The 21341-nt window shown below is 31.8% G+C and overlaps 2 protein-coding genes and 1 long non-coding RNA gene across 3 annotated transcripts in view; 2 read left to right on the top strand and 1 right to left on the bottom strand.

The window, feature by feature from the left end:
- The window catches only part of LOC139496111 (uncharacterized), a 198761-nt gene that overhangs the window by 134386 nt on the left and 43034 nt on the right, over window positions 1-21341 (top strand). The window lies entirely within an intron of this gene.
- Window positions 9794-10739, top strand: LOC139496112 (uncharacterized). Its single transcript, XR_011657543.1, has 2 exons — window positions 9794-9911; window positions 10419-10739. It is a non-coding gene; the product is annotated as an uncharacterized lncRNA (long non-coding RNA).
- LOC139496108 (GTPase IMAP family member 9-like) lies at window positions 11904-20146 on the bottom strand. Its single transcript, XM_071284571.1, has 4 exons — window positions 20045-20146; window positions 15781-15819; window positions 14751-14788; window positions 11904-12868 (listed from the first exon to the last, which is right to left on the bottom strand). Exons 2-4 carry the CDS (start codon window positions 15815-15817, stop codon window positions 12011-12013), a joined length of 933 nt encoding a protein of 310 aa, XP_071140672.1. The 5' UTR covers window positions 15818-15819; window positions 20045-20146; the 3' UTR covers window positions 11904-12010.

Below are 21341 nucleotides of genomic sequence, written 5' to 3' on the forward strand. Positions count from 1 at the left end.
TATAGTTGTTAATTTCTGTGTCATTTGGTCTCTTCGAAGAGTTGTCTCATTGGCATCTTCTTATGCAATGTTATGTGTAGTCAAAATCACTGGAAAGAACTGATGAAAACTTGGACTTGTTACTTCATAGAACTAGCACTTAAATCATGCAGAACAATACACACCAACACGTCATTGTTGAGTAACAAATGAAAGCCTTGCTGTTGTTTGGAAATCACCGTTCTCATTCATTTAAAAGAATGATTTATACTTTTTTTTTTAAAGATTAAAGAAAACTGGGGAAAAATTAGAGAATAATGCGTACAAATTTACTTTTAAAGAATAGACTTATTTTTTGAAGATTAGAAAAAAAGGGGTGAAAATTAAATGTTTACAGAAAAACATCCCCCCCCCAACTCAGATCCTATAAGAATCATTTTAAATAGGATGGACAAAAAGATGGAGGGGTAGAGTGTAATATTTGTAACTGGGCGTTAAGCAATCATGAATCATTTAATCTATTCTTTATATTTTCATCTCTTTATTCTGTAATTTAAAGTGCTTATTCCACTATCATCTTTATTTCTGTAAACTTACTTTCATAGCCTCATATATGTACATGTACATGGTATTTGATACAGGAACAATATACCGTCGTATATTACCAAAAATTGAGAATGAAAATGAGGAATGTGTAAAAGAGACAAAAACCCGACTATAGAGCAGACAAAAGAGGAAGGCCTAAATTACGGGTCTTTAATGTAGCGAGAACCTCATGCGTATACATACATGCATTATTGTATGCACATGCTTGTTCCAGAGACATATAATACAATTATATGTCTCTGGATAAACATAATTATTTAGAATTAAAAAGTGTATAGTTATTAATAAGTTCATTTTCAAAATCATATATTTAAAGTGAAAAATCGCGAATTATCCCTTTAAGGCTTGTTGAAGATCTTCATCAAATAACGAATGAATATAAGAAGATGTGGTATGCTTGTCAATAATTTAATTCACCGTACATGTGGAATACCGTATGATAGTTTTTTTGGTCTAAAAAAAATACATCTACTACATGTCTTTGATTTAACAAATGATAAAAGATCTGGCATAAAAACGTGATTCTGAATATAATCTAAAAATTGAAGAGAAAGCCAGACTAAGACGTTATACAATTTAAAGAATACAAATCTTAAAGTTTTATTACTTAGAGGTATACTGTCCCCTTCTTTTAACCTACAAGAAAACTTCACGAGAGCCGATGATTAAATATCCACCTTGTTTTTCCGTATATATACTGAGCCAAAAAGGTTTAGCAACACTTTTTTTTTATAATTTTTTTTTTGTTGGAATGAGGGTTGTTGACATCATGGCTCGATTTAATGTGCACTAGGCAACAGTTCAGAGACTAACAAACAGATATCGACAAATTACAACTGCATAGGATAGGTCGATATCTCGTAGACAAGAAAAAACTATCGTGAAGGGAGGAGCACTTCCTTCGCTTTACGTCAACACGTGACAAGTTTTTTTCGGCTAAAAAAGTACTGCATTGACTAAGGGAAGTTGCTGGTGTTCCTGTCAATCCTTCATTGGTGCACTAAGGGCATGGCTGAGAAATTGATTTTGAGAAACACTATACTCATTTAAGCATTTTGAGCCTCCCGCGCCCCATACAAAGAAAATCCTAATTAATGTGAGTGATAAACATTCATGTTGCTTCTGACATATCACAATTCCATTTTTGTGTTATTAGAATTATATGTTTAAATTTTATGATTTTGTAATAAAACAAAATTTCACAATTTTGTTGCTAAACTTTTTTGGCTCAGTATATATATTAAAATAACTTAAGAAGCAATTCAAAGGATATTCAATTTGTTTCAATATTGCCGAAAACTGAGGCTACTATAAATTTTATACATGTAGTCGTCTCAGCCGAAAACAATACATAATATTGATAATATAAGCAAGTGTGACAAACCAAATTGAATCACAAATTTGTTGTTTGGGATTATTCATGGTTCACTAGTATTCCTTTCACGAATTTGGCTATACTTTTGGACCTTTTGGATTATAGCTCTTCGTCTTTTATATTAAATTTGCTTTTGATTTCATATATTTTGGCCTCGAGCATCACTGAAGAGACATGTATTTTCGAAATGCGCATCTAGTGCAAGAAAATTGGTACCGTTAATTGTATTCTATATTAACCAGTGACACGTGTCCTAATTTTTAAGAAAAGGGATAGAAAAAGTATGAATCAAAAATATCCGGTTTTTCAAAACTACATTTTCAAAATGCATTGCATAATTTAAACCGATTTAAAGTGTTTCATTTTATTGTATGTTTGTGCGTATACGAAAAAATGATAGAAAGTTAAACTTCAATGTTCATGACTTACAAGTATTATAATATTTCTTGTAAAATTGATAAATGAGCGGTTTTCACAAATACTGAACATAAGAATATATCGTAAACGTCAATTAATTAACAAGCAACCCAACGAGAAAAATATAATTTCAGAGGCATCTACATGTACATGTATAACTAGTTTTGAGTTAGAGAAATCATTCAACATGTTCATTGCCATATGATTCTATTCAGATTTGTGAGTTTTTTTCGATTTACGAATAAGTCTTTAAGATACAAAAAATTAATTGAAGCAAAAAAAAAGAAAGAGACATGAAATAACGAATTAACATAAGTTTACAAATACATACCTAGGTGCATTTACCAAAACAACATTTGAACTTATTAATACATTTTTTCATATTATTGTAATTTTATGTGTATGTACCCGATATGGAGTTCTTCTGAAATTAAAAATCACTTGAATGGGTATTTCTGGTGTATATACATGTATCACACTTGCTATCTACATGTACAATATACGGAAATGACACGGCTGGGTATTTTAAAGTTACTGAAGGTAGATTACTGGCAGGTGTATATCCCCGGGCGAAGAATTTACTGATTTGTCAAAACGGTTAGGTGTAACTTGTCATATTGTAAAGTTTTGAATCGCGCTCATCTCTTTTTTTTATTATATGAATTGCGCCAATAAATGAAACTTGACACATCCCCATTTCCATTCTCAATTTTATTAATTGTGTCATATTTATCTCGAAACTATTAACCTATTTACACGTACATGTAACATTAGAATACCTACTTCAACTGTTGAATAACTTTATAATTACTAAAATTCAAAATTATGTACTTCTCCTTCCGTATGCTATGTTTTTTTGTGTCAATTCTATCTTTCCATCAGGTCCATAGTGCACTTTTTTTGTCAGTCTAAGTGCACTAAGGAGGCCCTTTCAGTTTGCGATTTCTGTACCTACATGAAAATACCTAAAAGGACCTCCTCAGTTCACTAAGAAGAAACATTTGAAAAGAAGTCTATAATATTTGCACAATTAAATGATTGTTTTATTGGCGCTAATGAATGTTGCAGTTTTTATGATAAAGTTATGCAAAAAAAGAATTCGCGTAATTAACTTGTGGTGCAAATTAATTCTTTTTTAGCCAAACTGGATATCGGCCTTCAAAACATTGTGTATACACAAACAAAGCAAGATTTATCTTTTGCGCAGTCTAACCGGAGAATACAAGTTTTTGCAATTTGTGAAGGATTTTAATTTTAGAATGTAATGAACAAGTAAGAAGATCGTTAAATCGGAAAATGAGCTATGCACGATGAAAGTTTGGTGCGTCGATAAAAATTTCATGGATTCACTTGATAATTGTAAAGTTTCAAGTCTTTAAAAATAACACCCATTTGTAGAACTGATTATTTCGATCCTTCAAATATGCATGTGTAGAATAATAATTAAAAAAAATATATTATTAAGTCTCTTTCATATAGATACTGTAGATTTGTATTTGAACATCGATTGCAAACATAACGTTCAGTGAGAAATATTTTTAATGTATTCGTACAGAAAACAAATCAACTTCTTTCAGAATACAATTGATTGGTTATTGAAGTAAATGATTTGCGACAGAATCAGTGACACTTGGCCAGAAGCTTACCTCTAAAATAAAGAAATATAAAAAAAGGTAGAGTTATTTTTAATTCTGTATTTTACTCATAAAGGACTTTTAAAAGCACTTTTTACAGTCAATGCCGAAAATTTGAAATACATCGATTTAAATTGTGTACACAATAAATAATTTTTGTGTACATAGTTTCCCGTGTCTACATTTGAATACGAGTACAATATAGAAAACCATCATGTTATATATTTAACTATTTTTTTTCAACAGATTCACAAGTTTTGCATTTTTAAACCGCGTGTGCATATATATTTTAATGTTTTTATTTTAATTCCTTACATATGAACATGATACGTGTATTATTCATTCGTTTCAACGTTTTAAATTGTGAAGCATGTGACTTTAATAAGACTATACGCATTTAAAGTTTGAAAAAAAAAACGATAGATACATCGAGGTCGTTTTGCTTGGGTGATTTACCTGTAAAAAGCTCGGGTCTCATCCATGTTTAAAACGAATTAATGCATGTTTGAAATAGTTTAACGGGGGCGTGGCCTATTAGTTTAACGCAACTAACCAGCAACTTGATTTCAATTGATTCACCGCAGAGAAATCTATTTGACTGGCGTTAAAATGAATTGATATGAATTGATATGAATTAAATATAATTTTTAATTTTTGTCAATCTTTATCAAATAACGATCAATCTCATTTAAATAGCGTTAACACGTTTTTGTCCGTTCAAGTTAAATTCGGGTTACTAGTGGAATCTGGTAATATAAAATCATTGCGTCATACATTATAATACCGATGAATGAATCTGGTAATATAAAATCATTGCGTCCTACATTCTAGTACCGATGACTTAGACTACTTATATAATGATTCGGTAGTTTGATTCTGATTTGATTTCATTAGGGGTTGGGGTTTGGATCAAGTTTAAAGAAAAAGGCAGGACAGGAGATTTGAAACAGGCAGGATGAGCAACTTGGCAAAACAAAAAGCAGGATGATTAATGTAAAAAAATTGTTAGTATAAACTAATAAAAAATATTTACATTGCTTCTAGTATCACGATCAATTGAGGAAAAACAACTTTCGTCTATATTGGCGTTGTTATTAAAGTGTTAGGGTAGCCTGGCTTAATCATCAGCAGCAAAATATTATAAATTATTTGTGTCATAAAATTGTATGAAAGCACGACGCCTTCTCTCCCATTTTCACTTGAAAGGAACTCATTGCGAAAACACCAATGATCGGTATTTTTGGTGCTTGTTCATATCGTAAAAATTACGTGATATCTTTCTTAATTCGCACAGTAACATATAAACTACAAAAAAAACCACAGTAAATAGTTAAAACAGTAATACAAACTACACCAAAGAACTACTTCAATTATACTATTTGATGTGAAAGAGATTTTTCGATAAAAATATCTTGCTATGTGAAAGGTTCCCATGTAACTGACATCAAATATATACTGGATAGTCACTATTACTTAGCGGAGATGTGTTTTCTATTAATTCAAAAAAGTATATTTGATATCCAACATATCTTTTTATTTTTAGAGTTAACAAAGGCGTGGTAAAATCGTGCCACATTACCTAAAATACATGTAGCTTACATACAGCATCTAACATACACATTATCTGTCCATCGCAGAACGCAGAAAAATACATACAAAAATTAACAAAGGTGTGGTGAGATCGTGCCACATTACCTGAAATGCATGTAGCTGGCATACAGCATCTAACATGTTGCATATCATCTGTGCCCTCTTAAGATAAAAACAACAACAGTCATCAAATGTCAAATTGGAACGTGGAAAATACATACAAATAAAACCAAAATTAGGCACAAAATCAGGTACTACAAGTAAAATACATAGAAAAACTTCTAAAATAAGTAACGATTTCTATATATTTACAATCAACATACGCCCTTTGTTCTTGTAGTACGTATTCATGTTTCTAATTACATCCGTTTTAAACTGTTTCAAAAGCTAATTTTATCTTAGTGACCATATAATTAAGTATTAGAATTTTAAGTGTTTTCATAAGTTTGAAAATACGTTTAGGTTAAGATCATATTGAAAGGTTTAAACAACTTTTTAATTTTCATAGCTGTAGTAGAGAAGTATCAGTATGGGGAATATGATCAAACTAGTTTTCTTGGTGTATATTTTAACCATCTATAACTGCGAAGCGGCTTGCTTTTACAAGAGAGTTTCATGTAAGTAGAATTGTATATACTATACTGAAAAATCGCAAATTTTTTGCGATGTTTTTAATATTTCGAAAATTTTGACGGGATTGGTTTATCGTTATCTATAATTGCAAATTTTATTAATATAAGAGCTAAGTCGGATAGAAATTGTTAATATACATGTACATGTACAATACAGTTGATTTTCTAACATTTAAATACGAAATAGATTATGAACTTTGGTCCTTTTTTGTAGGTTTTTTCATATCAGCTCAATTTTCAAATAGTTACAGACTTTGTAAAGAAAATATGGTACAATGTATCAGCTGTAATTATACATTTGCATAAGGTCAATTTCTATACGACGTAGCCCATATACTTATACAACAACAGATATGTACACATGTATAAGGGTCTGGATTGGGGATCTTTCATTTTGGAATTCTTTAAAATTCTCGCTCGCTATTCCCTATTTTTATAAGAAATAGCCATTATACAATAGACCACTTTCGAGTCCATCCGTCACCGGGGAAAAAAACTCGTCAATTATACGCGCCTTTATGACGTCATTTACCAGGTAGTGGGGGTCGCCTGTATCCCTGCACTATTTACGTTCATCAAGCGTCTTAGTGATCGTCGTTGTGCAGAAATAATGGTTGTTCTGTAGGTACTAAATGACAATTCCCCAATGACAGCAATGCTGATTGTCAATTTTGAGAATTCAATTTGCCGAATGATTTGTACAATATACAATTATAGTTTTCCAACCACTCGCTCAACATTGTAATGGAAGTGATGACGCCTCTAAACGCACAAATGACGTTCACTAAAACCAGAGTTTTTGATGGAAATGCATCGAACTCGAAAGTTGCCTATTACTTGATAACTGTATTCTGGGCATTGTTCTTTTCTGTAATCGGTATATTTTGATCTAATCCCTTCATATATAGTTGTCTGATATCAACCTATAGTAGGGCATATACTGTAAACCTACTTATTTTCGCAAGCGATTAACTTTCGCCACTTTCGCGAGTAGAAAATAACGGGAATACGAATTGTGCCGATTATGTTAAAAAAGGCTGGTAAGGACTAAACGCTAAATAAAGTACATGTATTTCGGAAAATAAGTTGGTCTACAGTATCCTTTATAATAGTCACGAACAATAATTACCCCAAGTGTGATGCATGGTATGATGGTTTGAATTGGATTTACATGGTAGAGAATAATGGGCAACAACAAAAAAAAACAGAGAAAATCAACATGAGAAATAAAGAGTATAGAATAATTGGGTGCTAAAATATTAAAAATACATGTAACTAGTATGTCAGTTTTTTTTAATTGCATTTAAATGTCTAAGAATAAATGTTGCGGTTATACCACGAGAGATAATAAGAACTTTGAACAAAAACTGATTTGCAAGTTTCAGTTGTCTCCCATTTGATACACACATGTAAATCGCTTTCTCCCTTTCAAATATTTGTGTTTAGTTTTGTGTGTAACTGTTCATTTTTATAGGATTGTTACGTTATTGACATTGTATAAGAAGGAATAGTACATGTAAAATCTATGAGAAACTTATAAAACAACACGTCAGAAAGAAAGAAAGAAAGAAGGACGGACAGGAATACTTATCGAAAGATATTTGATTAAAAGGAGAATTTTGTAAATAAGACATTTACCCACTGCAAATCCAAAGTCAGGAAGCTGATGTTTACACGTAGAAGTTGCCGTTTGTTGATGTGATTTATAAGTGTTTCTTGTTTCTTGTTTTTTATATCGATTACACCGTTGGTTTTCCAATTTAAATGGTGTTACACCAGTATTTTTTTCTGGGCCCTGTATAGCTTTTTTTGTTGGGTGTGAGCCAAGGCCCCGTGTTAAAGACCGTTCTTTGACCTATAAAGGTTAAATTTTATAAATTGTAACTTGGATGGAGAGTTGTCTCATTGGCGCTCATACCACGTCTTCTTATATCTACATGTACATAACGGATAACTACAATTCAACAACACAATTGAAAAATTAGATCAATTGCACACAAAAATTGACGTTCAACAAAAGGTAAAATAAAAACAAAAGGAGACAAAACAAAACAAAACAAAACAAAACAAATAGTCCCTTTCCCCAAACCTCCACAAAAAAACAAAACAAAATCACATTAATAAGAAAAACCAAACAAACAAAAGTACAGAAACAAAACTAGAACAAAAAATACAATTAATATATGTTTGGCTTACATGCTAGTATGTCAATTATATATCATAGCGCATGAAATGAAATGATAAGTTTATTATTACAATGTTTAACATTTTTTTAAGTGGAACAACGACTTTTTTTGAAGTCCTTATGACGTTTTATAAGAGCTTTCTTACAAATTGACGAAAGGTACGTATGCTTGACGAATCATACGTAAGACTCGTTTTAGGGATCCTTTATTTTGACATATTTAAATATTTAATCGTGGAACTTCGGACAATTATCGTGCATGCAACGACACTTATTAAATTGGATTTTTCTTGAGATATATTTTGGATTTCGGGACGTACGATAGGTTAGAATATGATTATTGATACCAACAGTTCGGAGGAGACAACACTACAAAATATTATAAATATAGAGAAGTCAGACGAAAAAAATGCCCCTAGAAGACTAAAAACCGGCCCCTCCCCCACTCTTCAATATTACAATGATGCACTGTTTAACCAAAGAAAATGTCAAAGCAAATACATTGTCTTCTTCCCCAACAGAAACACAAATACTTCGGAAACCTTGATTTAAAATTTGTAACGCTCAAAATAATAAAATGGAAATGAAGAAAAAAAAAATGATCTTCATACTATGCCATATGCTGGTGCTCGTTTCATAATTTTTAAATCATCGCCTCTCCCCTGATAATATTCATTGCCCCCCCCCCTAAATATGTATATATGATACACCGGAGCAATGGAACGGTTATTTTAGCGTATAACTGCGTTTTGCCAATAGTCCTGAACATTCATGAAACATTGGCCACTGGACGATAAGTGACAACTTCGCGTCTATCTTCCAAACATGTGTAGTGTTAAATCGTCATTATAAAATCCACAATATATATGCTGCAAAATTGTAGATTTATTTTCTTGATATACAAAGTCTTTTTTTCTAGAAGTATTCAACATTACTTTTTATAAACATTGTAACACAAATAAATGTGGATCTTGTCGTTAAATTTAGACTTACTTTAATAATGTCATTGAAATGTTGATCGTGTAACTCGTACTTAAAAAATTCCCGCGGAAATGTTTAATCGTGGTTTACGTAAGTAACGTATCGGACGAAAGTGTATTTGACACTATTTTTCTCTGTTTGATTATATTAAAATCGTGTATTATTTGCGATATTATTTTTTTTAAATAAACTTGATTTAGAAAAGAATGCTGTTTTACTGGATAAAACAAAGACTTTTTTAACTGTTATTGTAGAAATGAAATACGAGCTCCCTTTACGTTCGTTCGTACCATTCGTCAATTTGTAAGAAAGCTCTATTAACTCATTGATACAAAGCTTACCTAGAGTATCTTCAACTATTGATTTAGAGGTACACTTAATTCTATATATTTTGTAACTGGTCAAGGGTTAGGATGTTCTATAGGAAATCAGTCAATTGCACGTGGATCCTCCGAACGTGTCGGATGTGACAATTGTAGATGTGTACTTCCCAGACTTTTACAGTGCTGTTCGTAAGTGTAATTATGTTTAGTATAGATCAGAGGCGATAAAAATTAATAGTTTCAGCAGAGGCAGATTTAGGGAAGGTGCAAGGGGCCCCAAAATGCTTTTACATAAGACTATGAATAAAACTAATCTAGATGAGGATACTTTGATTCGCAAGGACGTCTGCCTGTTCTCCCTATTGAAAAGACTTATTGAACCATTATGACGCGACTGTAACTTCTCATTTGTTATAAAAGAACTAGTTTAAAGTCTTGGATCAGTGTTCCTTATGTCTTTTGCATAGTATAATAACGTTTTATATGTGTTTTTTGTTGTTATTTTATGTGTTGTTGTTTTTTTTTTTTTGTAGAGGTGTGGGGTAATGATACATTTTTCACTTTTTTTTCTCGGGAGGATTTGTTCTGCATGCTACGTGTTGTTACCATGTTATTCTCTTACTGCGTTACTCTTCCAAACCAGGGTTTTTTATCCCCTTTTTCGACTGATTTATAAAAAAAACTTTTGTATTACAGAACGGGTATGAGAATAACAAGCCATCCAGATGATTGTAAAGTAATAGTACAGGGATGTACAGAAGTAGTTGTCAAGATCAACGACGAGTCGATTCATTGTGTAGACGGTATATCTGGAGTCGGACGTTGATGGAATTCGTGTCACATACATATACACATTCGCGCATGCACATATGTAATAAAACTGAAAACTTTTAATTTGAATTTTCAAATGTATACACGTACACATTCACCCATGTACATATGTATAAGAACTTTTAATTGTCATATACACGTACACATTCGCCAATGTACATATGTAATAAAACTTAAAACTTTGAATGAATTGTCATATATACACGTACACATTCGCCCATGCACATATGTAATAAAGCTTAAAACTTTGAATGTTCATATGTATACACGTACACATTCGCCTATGTACAAATGTAATAAAAAATAAAACGTAATTTTTTATAGACCATGAGGTGAGGAAACGCCAATGTGATTATTGCACATGTGTGGAGCCAGAGGCCAACATGAAAAGGTGAAACTGTGTTCAATAATGCTGTATTTATTTGGCCAAATGCACAATATGCAGACTCTAAGTCTTGACTTATCATTTTATATTTTCTTGAACTTTTGTTTTCTTTGTTGAAATATAAATGAGAATGGAAACGAGGAATGTGTCAACGAATCAAAAACCTTAACAAAGAGTAGAAAACAGCACAAGCCGCCAATGGGTCTTAAACACAGCTAGAAAATACTGCAACCGGAGTTTGGATTTAGCTAGTCCCTTAACATTAATGCACTTGCTAAGCGAAATTGGACGTCAAGCATAATTCTTAAACATAAATGCATCAAACATTAAAAAAAATATACAAAACTAGCAAAGGCCAGCTGTGCTCATACATTGTAATTAGAGATAACCTGTTTTGTATTTTATGCTGGAGATCCCATTTCCGAGTTAAGAACTTAATCAGCCGCAATTATTTTTAATAAAACATAGCTGTACTGCTTTTTCTGCCGTACACCAAACCGCCTTACGAATAACTACTTGTTTTGTTTTTTTCATTTACTTCGAATTTTATACAACTGGAAGATGTTTAAAGTGATATTCAATACATTCTTTTTCATTGCAAACACTTTTTATTCAAAATTAAACCGATTTAAGACTTTACCCTGTACATATTCACACTATACTTCCACCCCCCCCTCCAAAAAAAAACCAAAAAAAAAAAGCCCACCACTGCTACAACACAATAATTATGAAGAATTACTAAAATTGACACAATATTAGTTTTACGGTCACCATCACGATTTGGTTAGTCGATTGTATCGTTCGATGTATCGTTGTACTAGCGATATGTTTTCGCGGTCTAGGATCGTTGCATGTATATGCACTAAACATTAAAGCCTCAGTATTTCAAATTTTACTGATTGTGTCCTGCTCAGGTTTGACAATAGTCAATAAAATATCCTAGCAAAGAAGTAAAAAAACATGTATCACAAACTAAAAAACAAACTTTTAATTTTCAATTTTCTGTGAAAAATTTACCTTTCACGTCTGTGTATATTACGATAACTACCCTGCATTATTTCTTGTTTCAATTTCATGATATCGAACATAAATAATCGGTTATAGCTTTGGGAATATACCAGGGTATAAAAATGTTTTTGACTGACGCACAAAACCATTTGGCAAGATCAATTAAAACGTTTTGAAGATCTGACGTTGAAGGGTCATTTTCAGAAATTTTCCATTGTAGTAGTGCACGCGATTCATTTACTACTGCTACTTGTGCCGCCACCAGTATCTTCTTTTCTAGGGTTTCCTCTATTGCTTGAAGTAGAGCATTGCTGTAATAAGAACCATTATTCTGGTTATGAATTTTTTCAAAACAAGTATTTATATGTTTCCATTGATCATCGATTTCGTCCGGCTGCGTTAAACGATTATTTACAAACAATACATTTCCTTGGCACCGACTTATCAATCTTCCTAGATGACCAGTACACTCTTGCAAAAACTCTTTTTCGGTTACTCCATCAAATTTTAAATCATCTTTCCCAGTAAAGCATATGATCATATGGCTGTAGGGACTTTCTTTCAAAAGATCCATGACTTGACTAGTAGTCTTTATTTCTTCTTCTGTATACCTTTGTGCTTTCAATACATACACAATAACATGCGGTCCAGGTGACAACATACTAAAACACCTGACTAACTCTAATTTCAGTCTTTCTTCTGTCATTTTAGTGTCAAATAATCCAGGAGTATCTACGACTGTATATACTTTTTCTTTCCATCTCATTTTCCCCATTGTTGCTTCGGATGTAACTGAATTTGATGAAGATTTTGAAGAGAAACATTTCCGCCCTAAAATAGTATTGCCCGTTGCACTTTTCCCGTTTCCTGTTTTGCCAACCAGTAAAATCCTTACTTCATGAAGATTGGCATACGTGCTGACCTAATGAAAGTAAAACAAAAAAAATCGTAAAATAAAAAAGGTAAGTAATAAATCAAAATGTGATAAATTTCAAATCAGCAAACGAAAACCGTACTTCGACGTAGTTCATCGCGCCTCAGCGTGACCATAGCACTTCAGCGACCCCATCGTACCTCTGAATCCTACACATATACAACTTTGTCGGTAACCAATACTCTACTTGAGAAATTTGAACAGAAATGTGCAGATAAACACACAACATGATATTTGTAGAATTTTTATTCTACGTTTGATTTTTTGTTTTATCAGTTTTATCTAAAGTCTTCCATCTGGTAAAAAATAACACAATGAAATCGTTCATAATCGAACTTGACCTGTACTATGTGGTCCTTAACAAAATTTGGAATTTGAAATGATTTAGTGGCGTACCATTATTCACAAAGACGAAATTCTGTCTTATCAAGGAGTATTGAATGTCACTGAAAGACTGCAATATCTGTTTATAATGGTATAAAGAATATGAAATATATAGACATATGTTCAGCCAGATCGAAAGTTTCTCAATCAGCGTGGGCATATTAGACAAAAACACCACGTACATGACATATACAGAAAGTTGTCAAGAAGACGAATTATACTTGATGCCTCAAATCATATGGGAGTAAGAAAGTGTTTGATCGACAAAGACACCCCTCGCTGTACACGTATCAGCGCATCTACGATTAAAAGGTAGACAATAGTGTTATTTAAAACAATAATCGGTGTCACCGATTCACTTTATACAAACCTGTTCCAGACGAATCGATAATTTATACATATATATATATATATTAAACGTCCGAATAATAGTCAACGATATATATATATATATATATATCTAAATAATATCCGCAAAAAATAAATTTGACTAACATTTAGTAGGTTCACAAACAATTAACAGGACAGGACATGGCTTTTTTGTGACGAATATTGAGATACACTTGACTTATACAAATTGAGCATCGTTTAGACAATTCGCTAACAGGTTATTTAGATTTGCTATTTGTTCATAGTTGCTATTCACATATACAAAATAAGAACACACTGAATTGTCTCAAATGGTACTGCTAGATTAAAGACAAGCGAAGCGTCTTGACAGCACCAAAGTAAATGCGAAAATGTGCACGTGTACATTGAATCAAATTGAGCAAGAGAAGGACTACAAAAAATAACGGATAAAAATGATGCTGATGTTACAAGCAAAAATCACTTTTAGTAAGTCTAGCCTTTGCTTTTTTTTTTAGAAATTGCATGTCAAATATAAATTGTTATGACTTTTGATAAATTTTATATGCAATTAAGAAGATGTGGTACGGTTCTGATGAGATAACTCTCGAACAGAGACGAAGTGACGCAAAAGTGAACAACTATAGTTTACTGTGCAGCCTTGTTCAAAGATAACATACAATCTAAGTGTCTCCTATCTTTTAAATATACTAAAATAGTTGAATTTTTTATTCAAAGATAAATGACATAAATGGTCTTACTTTTACAAAATACATGTTGCTTTAGGGTGGGGCATATCACACTTGACAACTAGGGTACGTTGACAACAAAACATTCATGTGTATGCATCAACATTAAATTGTTGGGATTGGCATGATTTGAATAAAGGCAACAGTAATATACCGCTGTTCGAAACTCATAAATCGATTGAGAAAAAAACCCAATAACTCAGGGTTACAAACTAAAACTGAGAGAAACCCATCAAATATAAGAGGAAAACTACGACACAACAGAAACACAACACACACAGAAACGAACTATAATATAACAGGTATAACAATGGCCTTTTTCCTGACTTGTTGAATTGAGAAAATAAAATTGGTGTGAATGTCAACGATATTTAATAATCAACTTTTACCTCAGTTTCTTTTGTGATTGGATATCGTCTTTCGTCACCTGAAACAAAGCCAATAGATGCAAAAATTGATATCATAGCAAATGTAGCAGTTTATAATGTATATCAACATATTGACATCCAACATCCCAGTAAAACCACAAAAATTTTTAGAAAACGGAACATAGATACAAATTGACCTTTTTTGATGATTTATCAAACACGAAGGATTTGTGAATTAACATGACATAGTTTCGAGTCTAGATCTTTTACTATTTTTTTCAGTACCGGTCCACTCGAAAGAAAAACAATAAATTAAACAGAAATAGAATGAGTCCTTGCAGTTATAAACAGTGACAGAAAGTTTTGATTTTGTTAATAGGTAAAAAACAAATCTACATTTTTATTTGTATATTCATTTACCATGTTTACCTCATATTGAACAGAGTCGGAAATAATCAATTATTTGCCCTTCTCTGTGTATTTTGTTCAGCTTCCTCAGATACATTTATTATCGGATATGTGTACAATTTCCATTTGATCTTACATAATTATATTTGTTAAGATTATGGAATTGATTCTCGAAAATATTAAGTAATGACGTCATGTTGGGTTTGCTTGATATCCTTTCTAATCAAATCATTATTAAAGCCTAAACAAATCATCCTAAATATGAATACAAATGTATGTTATGCATAACGATTCATCAAAAATTAACTGTTAAGTATGAAAAACTGAAACCGGAAGTAAACGTCTTGTAATAGGCCATGCTCCATTTTCCGTATTGACCCTGTACGAAAGGCAATATTAACTCCTGATTTATATCGACAGGACAACGTTACCAGTAAAGCAATGCTGATTTTTCCGTATGAAGGCTGATTTGCTCATATAATTTGAAAAAAAAAGTTGGTACTTTTTTTAACTTGATAATGTCATTTTTTCATGTATCTATATTTGCAAACAAAAAGATAATTTCCCATATATTTTACAAAAAATTTAAGACTACATGTTTGTTTTAAAAATTGAAATGAACTTTATATACGAAGTAACTCACCTTTCATTGACTCTTTGTTCTTGTCATTTGACGCCATGTCTATAACATATAATATGTAGTAGTTAACTGTTAGCAGAACATGTCTACATATTCAAGTTTTAAAATAACATTAGGCGAGGAAGTTTGATAAAGGTTTTGTTGGCTCGTAAAATACATGCATGTATATCTTAAAATAACAGTATGATATATTTATATAACAGAGAATTATGAAATGAATATACTATACTAATTTAACACTTCAAAAAATCCGGAGAAAATGATAACATACACAAGCTAACAAATTTAATGCTCAACACTATTCAATACATGTCACCAACTTTCTAATTGTCGATAACTTATTTGTTGTTTTAAGAATGTTTATACGATTTGAATACTTTGGTTTCTACTTTGAAGAGTCGATACAACTACCATACCAATATGTTTTTTACGAGATTTTAGGTATGGATAATTTGATCCATAATTTCTAGCACGCAATATCTGCATGTATAAAGTTCGGGTAAACTATGATTGGTTAAAAGACGTTATGTGGTTAGGATCTGCGGATCCATATAGGGTCGGTAAAATTCAGATTTGGTTCATGAAGTCCCATTTACTATTACTGGTGACGTAATCTATACTTATTGTATTTCATTGTTTATTTTTACACAGAGCCTTCCGTGTGTGGAAGATTTGTTATATGATCCACTTGTTCCCTCTACGCACATAAACAGTGCAAGTACAACTCATTGGACATTTTATCAACACTGTATAGATCCGAAGGGGGTCAGTAGTAAATCATATACATTTTTATATCATCTTTAAAGATGTGGCGCTATGAGTTTATCATAAGATATTATTACCTTAAATTTATATCAAGCAACATTTGCAGTAAGATGGACCAACTGTTTATTGACGTTTTACATTTATAATGGACGAAAAAATTTCAAATAAATTGTCACATAAACTTAAAGATTTTTAAACGTGAGAACAAACACGAAACATCACATCTCTATATTCAAAATGTCATTGTCAAGCAAAACGTTACTGTGTTATATGCCATATCTCTAAATATCAATAGATACTCCTTGAGACATCTGATCTTTATTGGTATATACAAAACAGAAATACTGAAAGGTCAATTGTTTGTTTTTAGAAATTGTGTAGATAGTTTTAATGTTTAATAATTTCAATATCTCGCTTATTCAATACATACACCAATAAGATGGAAAAATCAGCATTGATAGACATTGAATGACTCTCGTTACGACATTAACATGACAAAGCTGTGCACCAATAAATTAAATAAAAAGACTTTTCACGCGATTTCATCTAAATCAAATTATTTTTCTTAGGGTAAGGCTCATATCTGAATATACAAATGAAGTTTTCTAAATGAAGATATAATCTCAGTGTTAGTCGTGTCAAGTGATATGCTATAAGTTTGAACCAAAGAATCAATTATGTTTATCACATTAAAAAAAACATCCTGGACATAGATCTTAAACCTTAGCCGTATTATGTACAAATGCAATTTTGAGTGCTCAATGCTCTTCAATCCTGTAATTGTTTGTTTTTATAACTATGTTGATCTGAGTGTCTTATGTACAAGAAACGCGCGTCCGGCGTACTAAATCATAAGTCTGGTACCTTTGATAACTATTTACACCACTTGGTCGATGCAACTGCTGAAGGATGTTTCGTCCCCGAGGGTATCACCAATCCATTAATCAGTACCTCGGTGTTAACATGAGTATCGATTTTATTGTCATTTTTATAAGTTTCCTGTTTATAAAAGTATGATTTTTTTTCAAAATACTAAGTATTTTCTTATCCCAAGCATATATTTTAGCCGTATTTAGCACGACTTTTTGGAATTTTAATTCCTCAATGCTCTTCAATTATGTAATTGTTTGGCTTTATAACTATTTAGATCTGGCGTAGTAAATTATAAGTCTGGTACCTTTAATAATTAGTTTTATCATATACTTAGAGAAAATAACATACAATTTTTACAGTATGATAATAGCATTAAATTAACGTGAATTCCATATTTTTCCGAAATGGTGTTTAACAGGCTGATATGAAAAATATCACATGCTTCGATTATTATCACATGCCTTTCCGTAACGTTATTACATGGCATTCCGGCGATACTCTACACATTTCGGAAAATACACCTCAATGGTACGTTTTCAGTGAAAAACATTACAAAGTGGGATACAAAACAATTATTTGGATAACTGAAAGATTATTGTGTAAACAAAAAAACAACAAACAAACAATAAAATAAATGCATTTTTTTAAAGTTTAAAACATAATTTAGAAAATTACTTTAAAAAATGATTACTTTTCCAACTTGACAGTGTTCATTATGTATATCGTTGGATTATTTTTTTTTGTCGTCCATATTAAAATGTATCATACTGCTGATTTTCATCTCTGTTGAGGAATATGCTAGAAAGAGTTCAGATCGAATTTACTACATTTAGGGTCCGACGTCGGTGAACCTTTTACTCTTTGAACTACTATTTGAGAACTTTTATTTTTCTCCATTGTTGAAATATATGATAAAAAGATCATAACATGTCATTTTTCATATCACATGTATTATCAGTCCTCGGTCAATATCAGCCCTCGAGCGATGTGGCTCTTGGGCTAATATCAAACCTAGGGCTGATAATACATGCGATATGAAAAAAAACATGTAATAATCTGATTCAAACCAAGCATCAGTTTGTGAAATTTTCGTTTGATGATTTTTACCTGAACGATCATACATTGCAATTATTCCATATTGGTCAGCAATTCCCTCCGATGAAAATTTATGCGAAATTTTCGCAGCGAACAGTTTAACCAACGTGTATTTAGTCTAAAAATATTGCATTGCATTTTGTTTCAAACACTTTGTAGTTAAAACCATACGGACACTAAAACATTGAAAATAGAACCTATCCTGCTATTCATTTGTTTATAATTTAGGCGTATGTATACATGTTATATAGTTACTTTTTACTTAATACTGGAATTGTGTCATCATTACGAGAAATGTGTAATACGCAATTACGTTTTCTAGTGTGGTGGTGTAAAGAAATACACAATGTGAATATTTATGTCTATATATAATTGAATGGTATGCTGCTTTTTCATTTCTAAGGGATCAATAATGGAGATGATAATTTATTATGGTTTCATAGAACACATCCAGCTAATCAACATTGAGAACATTTGTAACAATTATAGCTCTTTGCAGAAAAAAAACAACATTGTTGTGTGGTTATGTAATTTGCTAAAACTGATACACGTAACTATGCATGCTATCATTTGCATTTAATGAATTTACTGAAATTGTTGATGAGTGAAATATATTTTTGAACCAATATAAGACCAAAGTTTTAAGGGATAATGCTCTACATACTATTTATATCTAATTGATTTGATTATTATAAGTAATATAACGGCAATGTCAATCGGTTCATACGAGTATATGTTTTTAGTAAACAAAAGCAACCAAAGCACACACACAGCTTCCGTAACACGGTGAGGTAATTTGTCTGTTTATAATTACAGACAAAAGACTTGAGAATATAGGTTCAAACAAAATCTATCTGAACCATATATACTACCCTCTTTAAAGAGTCGACTAGACCAAAAGATACCCAAATCTAGATGTCTGTAGCACTATACAAATCCGAAAGGAGGATAGTGTACATTATTTATAATGCTTTCTTGGTTCAAGCGAGCTTACCAAGATATTACCTTTGCAGAAAAAAAACGAGTTGGATATGAATCCCTCCCCGTTAAGTCGAGGTGTAAATACTTTCTTACACTTGCGTACCCAATACGTTTCAAAATTATTTATGTATTTGTATTTGTTTTTTTAAATTATTATATATTCCTTATACATGTTATATGTATAACATGGTCCTTTTTACTGCTGTAGACGTTATTTCCTTTTAACAATGCCGAATTTTGCCAACGTGACAATGTATAAAGAGAGCAAACCCAATTTGCAGAATTTAATGGTAAGACCATTGACTGGTTGAAATAAGAGCGTGACCTAAGCATTTATTTCTATAGATGTACTATCGATGTATTTTTGTTTAAATTCACCTTAAATAAAATCGAAATATCCATTAACGTGCACATGCTTTTGGTTTATATCGCCTAATAACTTCTGAAGTTGTAGAAACAAAACGATTGAACTATCAAGGAAAGTTTCAAATGTTATTTATGAATAGTTTTATTTCGATAGAAATTTAACTCAGCTTTTGTATTTAAAACTTACCTAATTTTTACAAGTAACAGTTTTGAGACATTCAAATTATCCAATAAAATATTATATAAGAAACACTTGTCAGTGAAATGGTATGTCATAAACGCATGTTTAGTGTAAAACGAAGGAATAAACAATGCCAAATTGATTGGCAAAATACACAAATAGACGTATAGTTTGGCGTTCAAAAGATAACTTGAGATGTTAACGTTAGATAGTTTCGATTTATTAAGATATACCAAGAAGCCATAAAAATGAAATGAAGTAAATAAGTATGACACCAATATTATTAATAATCTTATAATCATACTGTTTAACCTAACCACGTATTGTTATTACGTTCAACATGAAACGTGAGGTGTATATGTTAACTAAAAATAACACAGACACACAATGATATTATCTTACCCATGCATGTGTTTGGGACTTCGCAAAATGTTTATGTTTTTAGACTCATACCATGTTGTCCCCCCGAATCGGATTCCGGAAGTCGATTCAAGAAAGTTTGAATTAAAAGGGTCGTTCAAGTAATATCCTATCTAATCGACGTCCTTTCTCGAGGCAATAAATTATTGTTATATGACTTTAATTTATCAGAATTCTTATGTCGTAATTGTAACAACTTCAACCAGTTTGATCGCGGTAGGATTTACTTTACGTGTTTTACACTGTTGTCTTCGTTATTCGGTTCTCTTCCCGTCAACCTTTTTTTAACCATTTGTGATTTCCTGTCTACTAGTTCCCAGCTGAATAGTGTTAAAATGAACTTATCTGTTACAGAATGTGTATGCGAAAAACCAGCTGTTCAGATGATTGCAAAACAATAGTATAGTTATGTACAGAAATAGGTGTAAAAAGTAACACAGAGTCGATTAACCTTTAGACGGTGTAGCTGGAGTCGGACGATGATATCCTGACACACTCACAAACACATACACTCATTAATTAACTCAAGAATTACTATTAAAATATGTCTGTAGATATAATTGAGAATGGAAATGGAGAATTTGTCAAAGAGACAACAACGAGACCATAGAACAGAAACAGCAGAAGGTCACCATTAGGTCTTCAATGTTGCGAGAAATTCCCGCACTCGGAGGCGTCCTTCAGCTGGCCCCTAAACAAATATGTGTACTAGTTCAGTGATAATGAACGCCATACCAAACTCCAGATTATACACAAGCAACTAAAATTAAGATGTTTGCTTCATATATGGTCTTTAAGTAAGGGAGAATACATCTACACACCTCTTACATTTTCCCAAATCTCCATGAAGGGTTTTAAGCACAGGGTTATGATGATCTAATGC

The sequence above is a fragment of the Mytilus edulis genome, chromosome 11, assembly GCF_963676685.1.
Source record: "Mytilus edulis chromosome 11, xbMytEdul2.2, whole genome shotgun sequence".
NCBI lineage: Eukaryota > Metazoa > Mollusca > Bivalvia > Mytilida > Mytilidae > Mytilus > Mytilus edulis.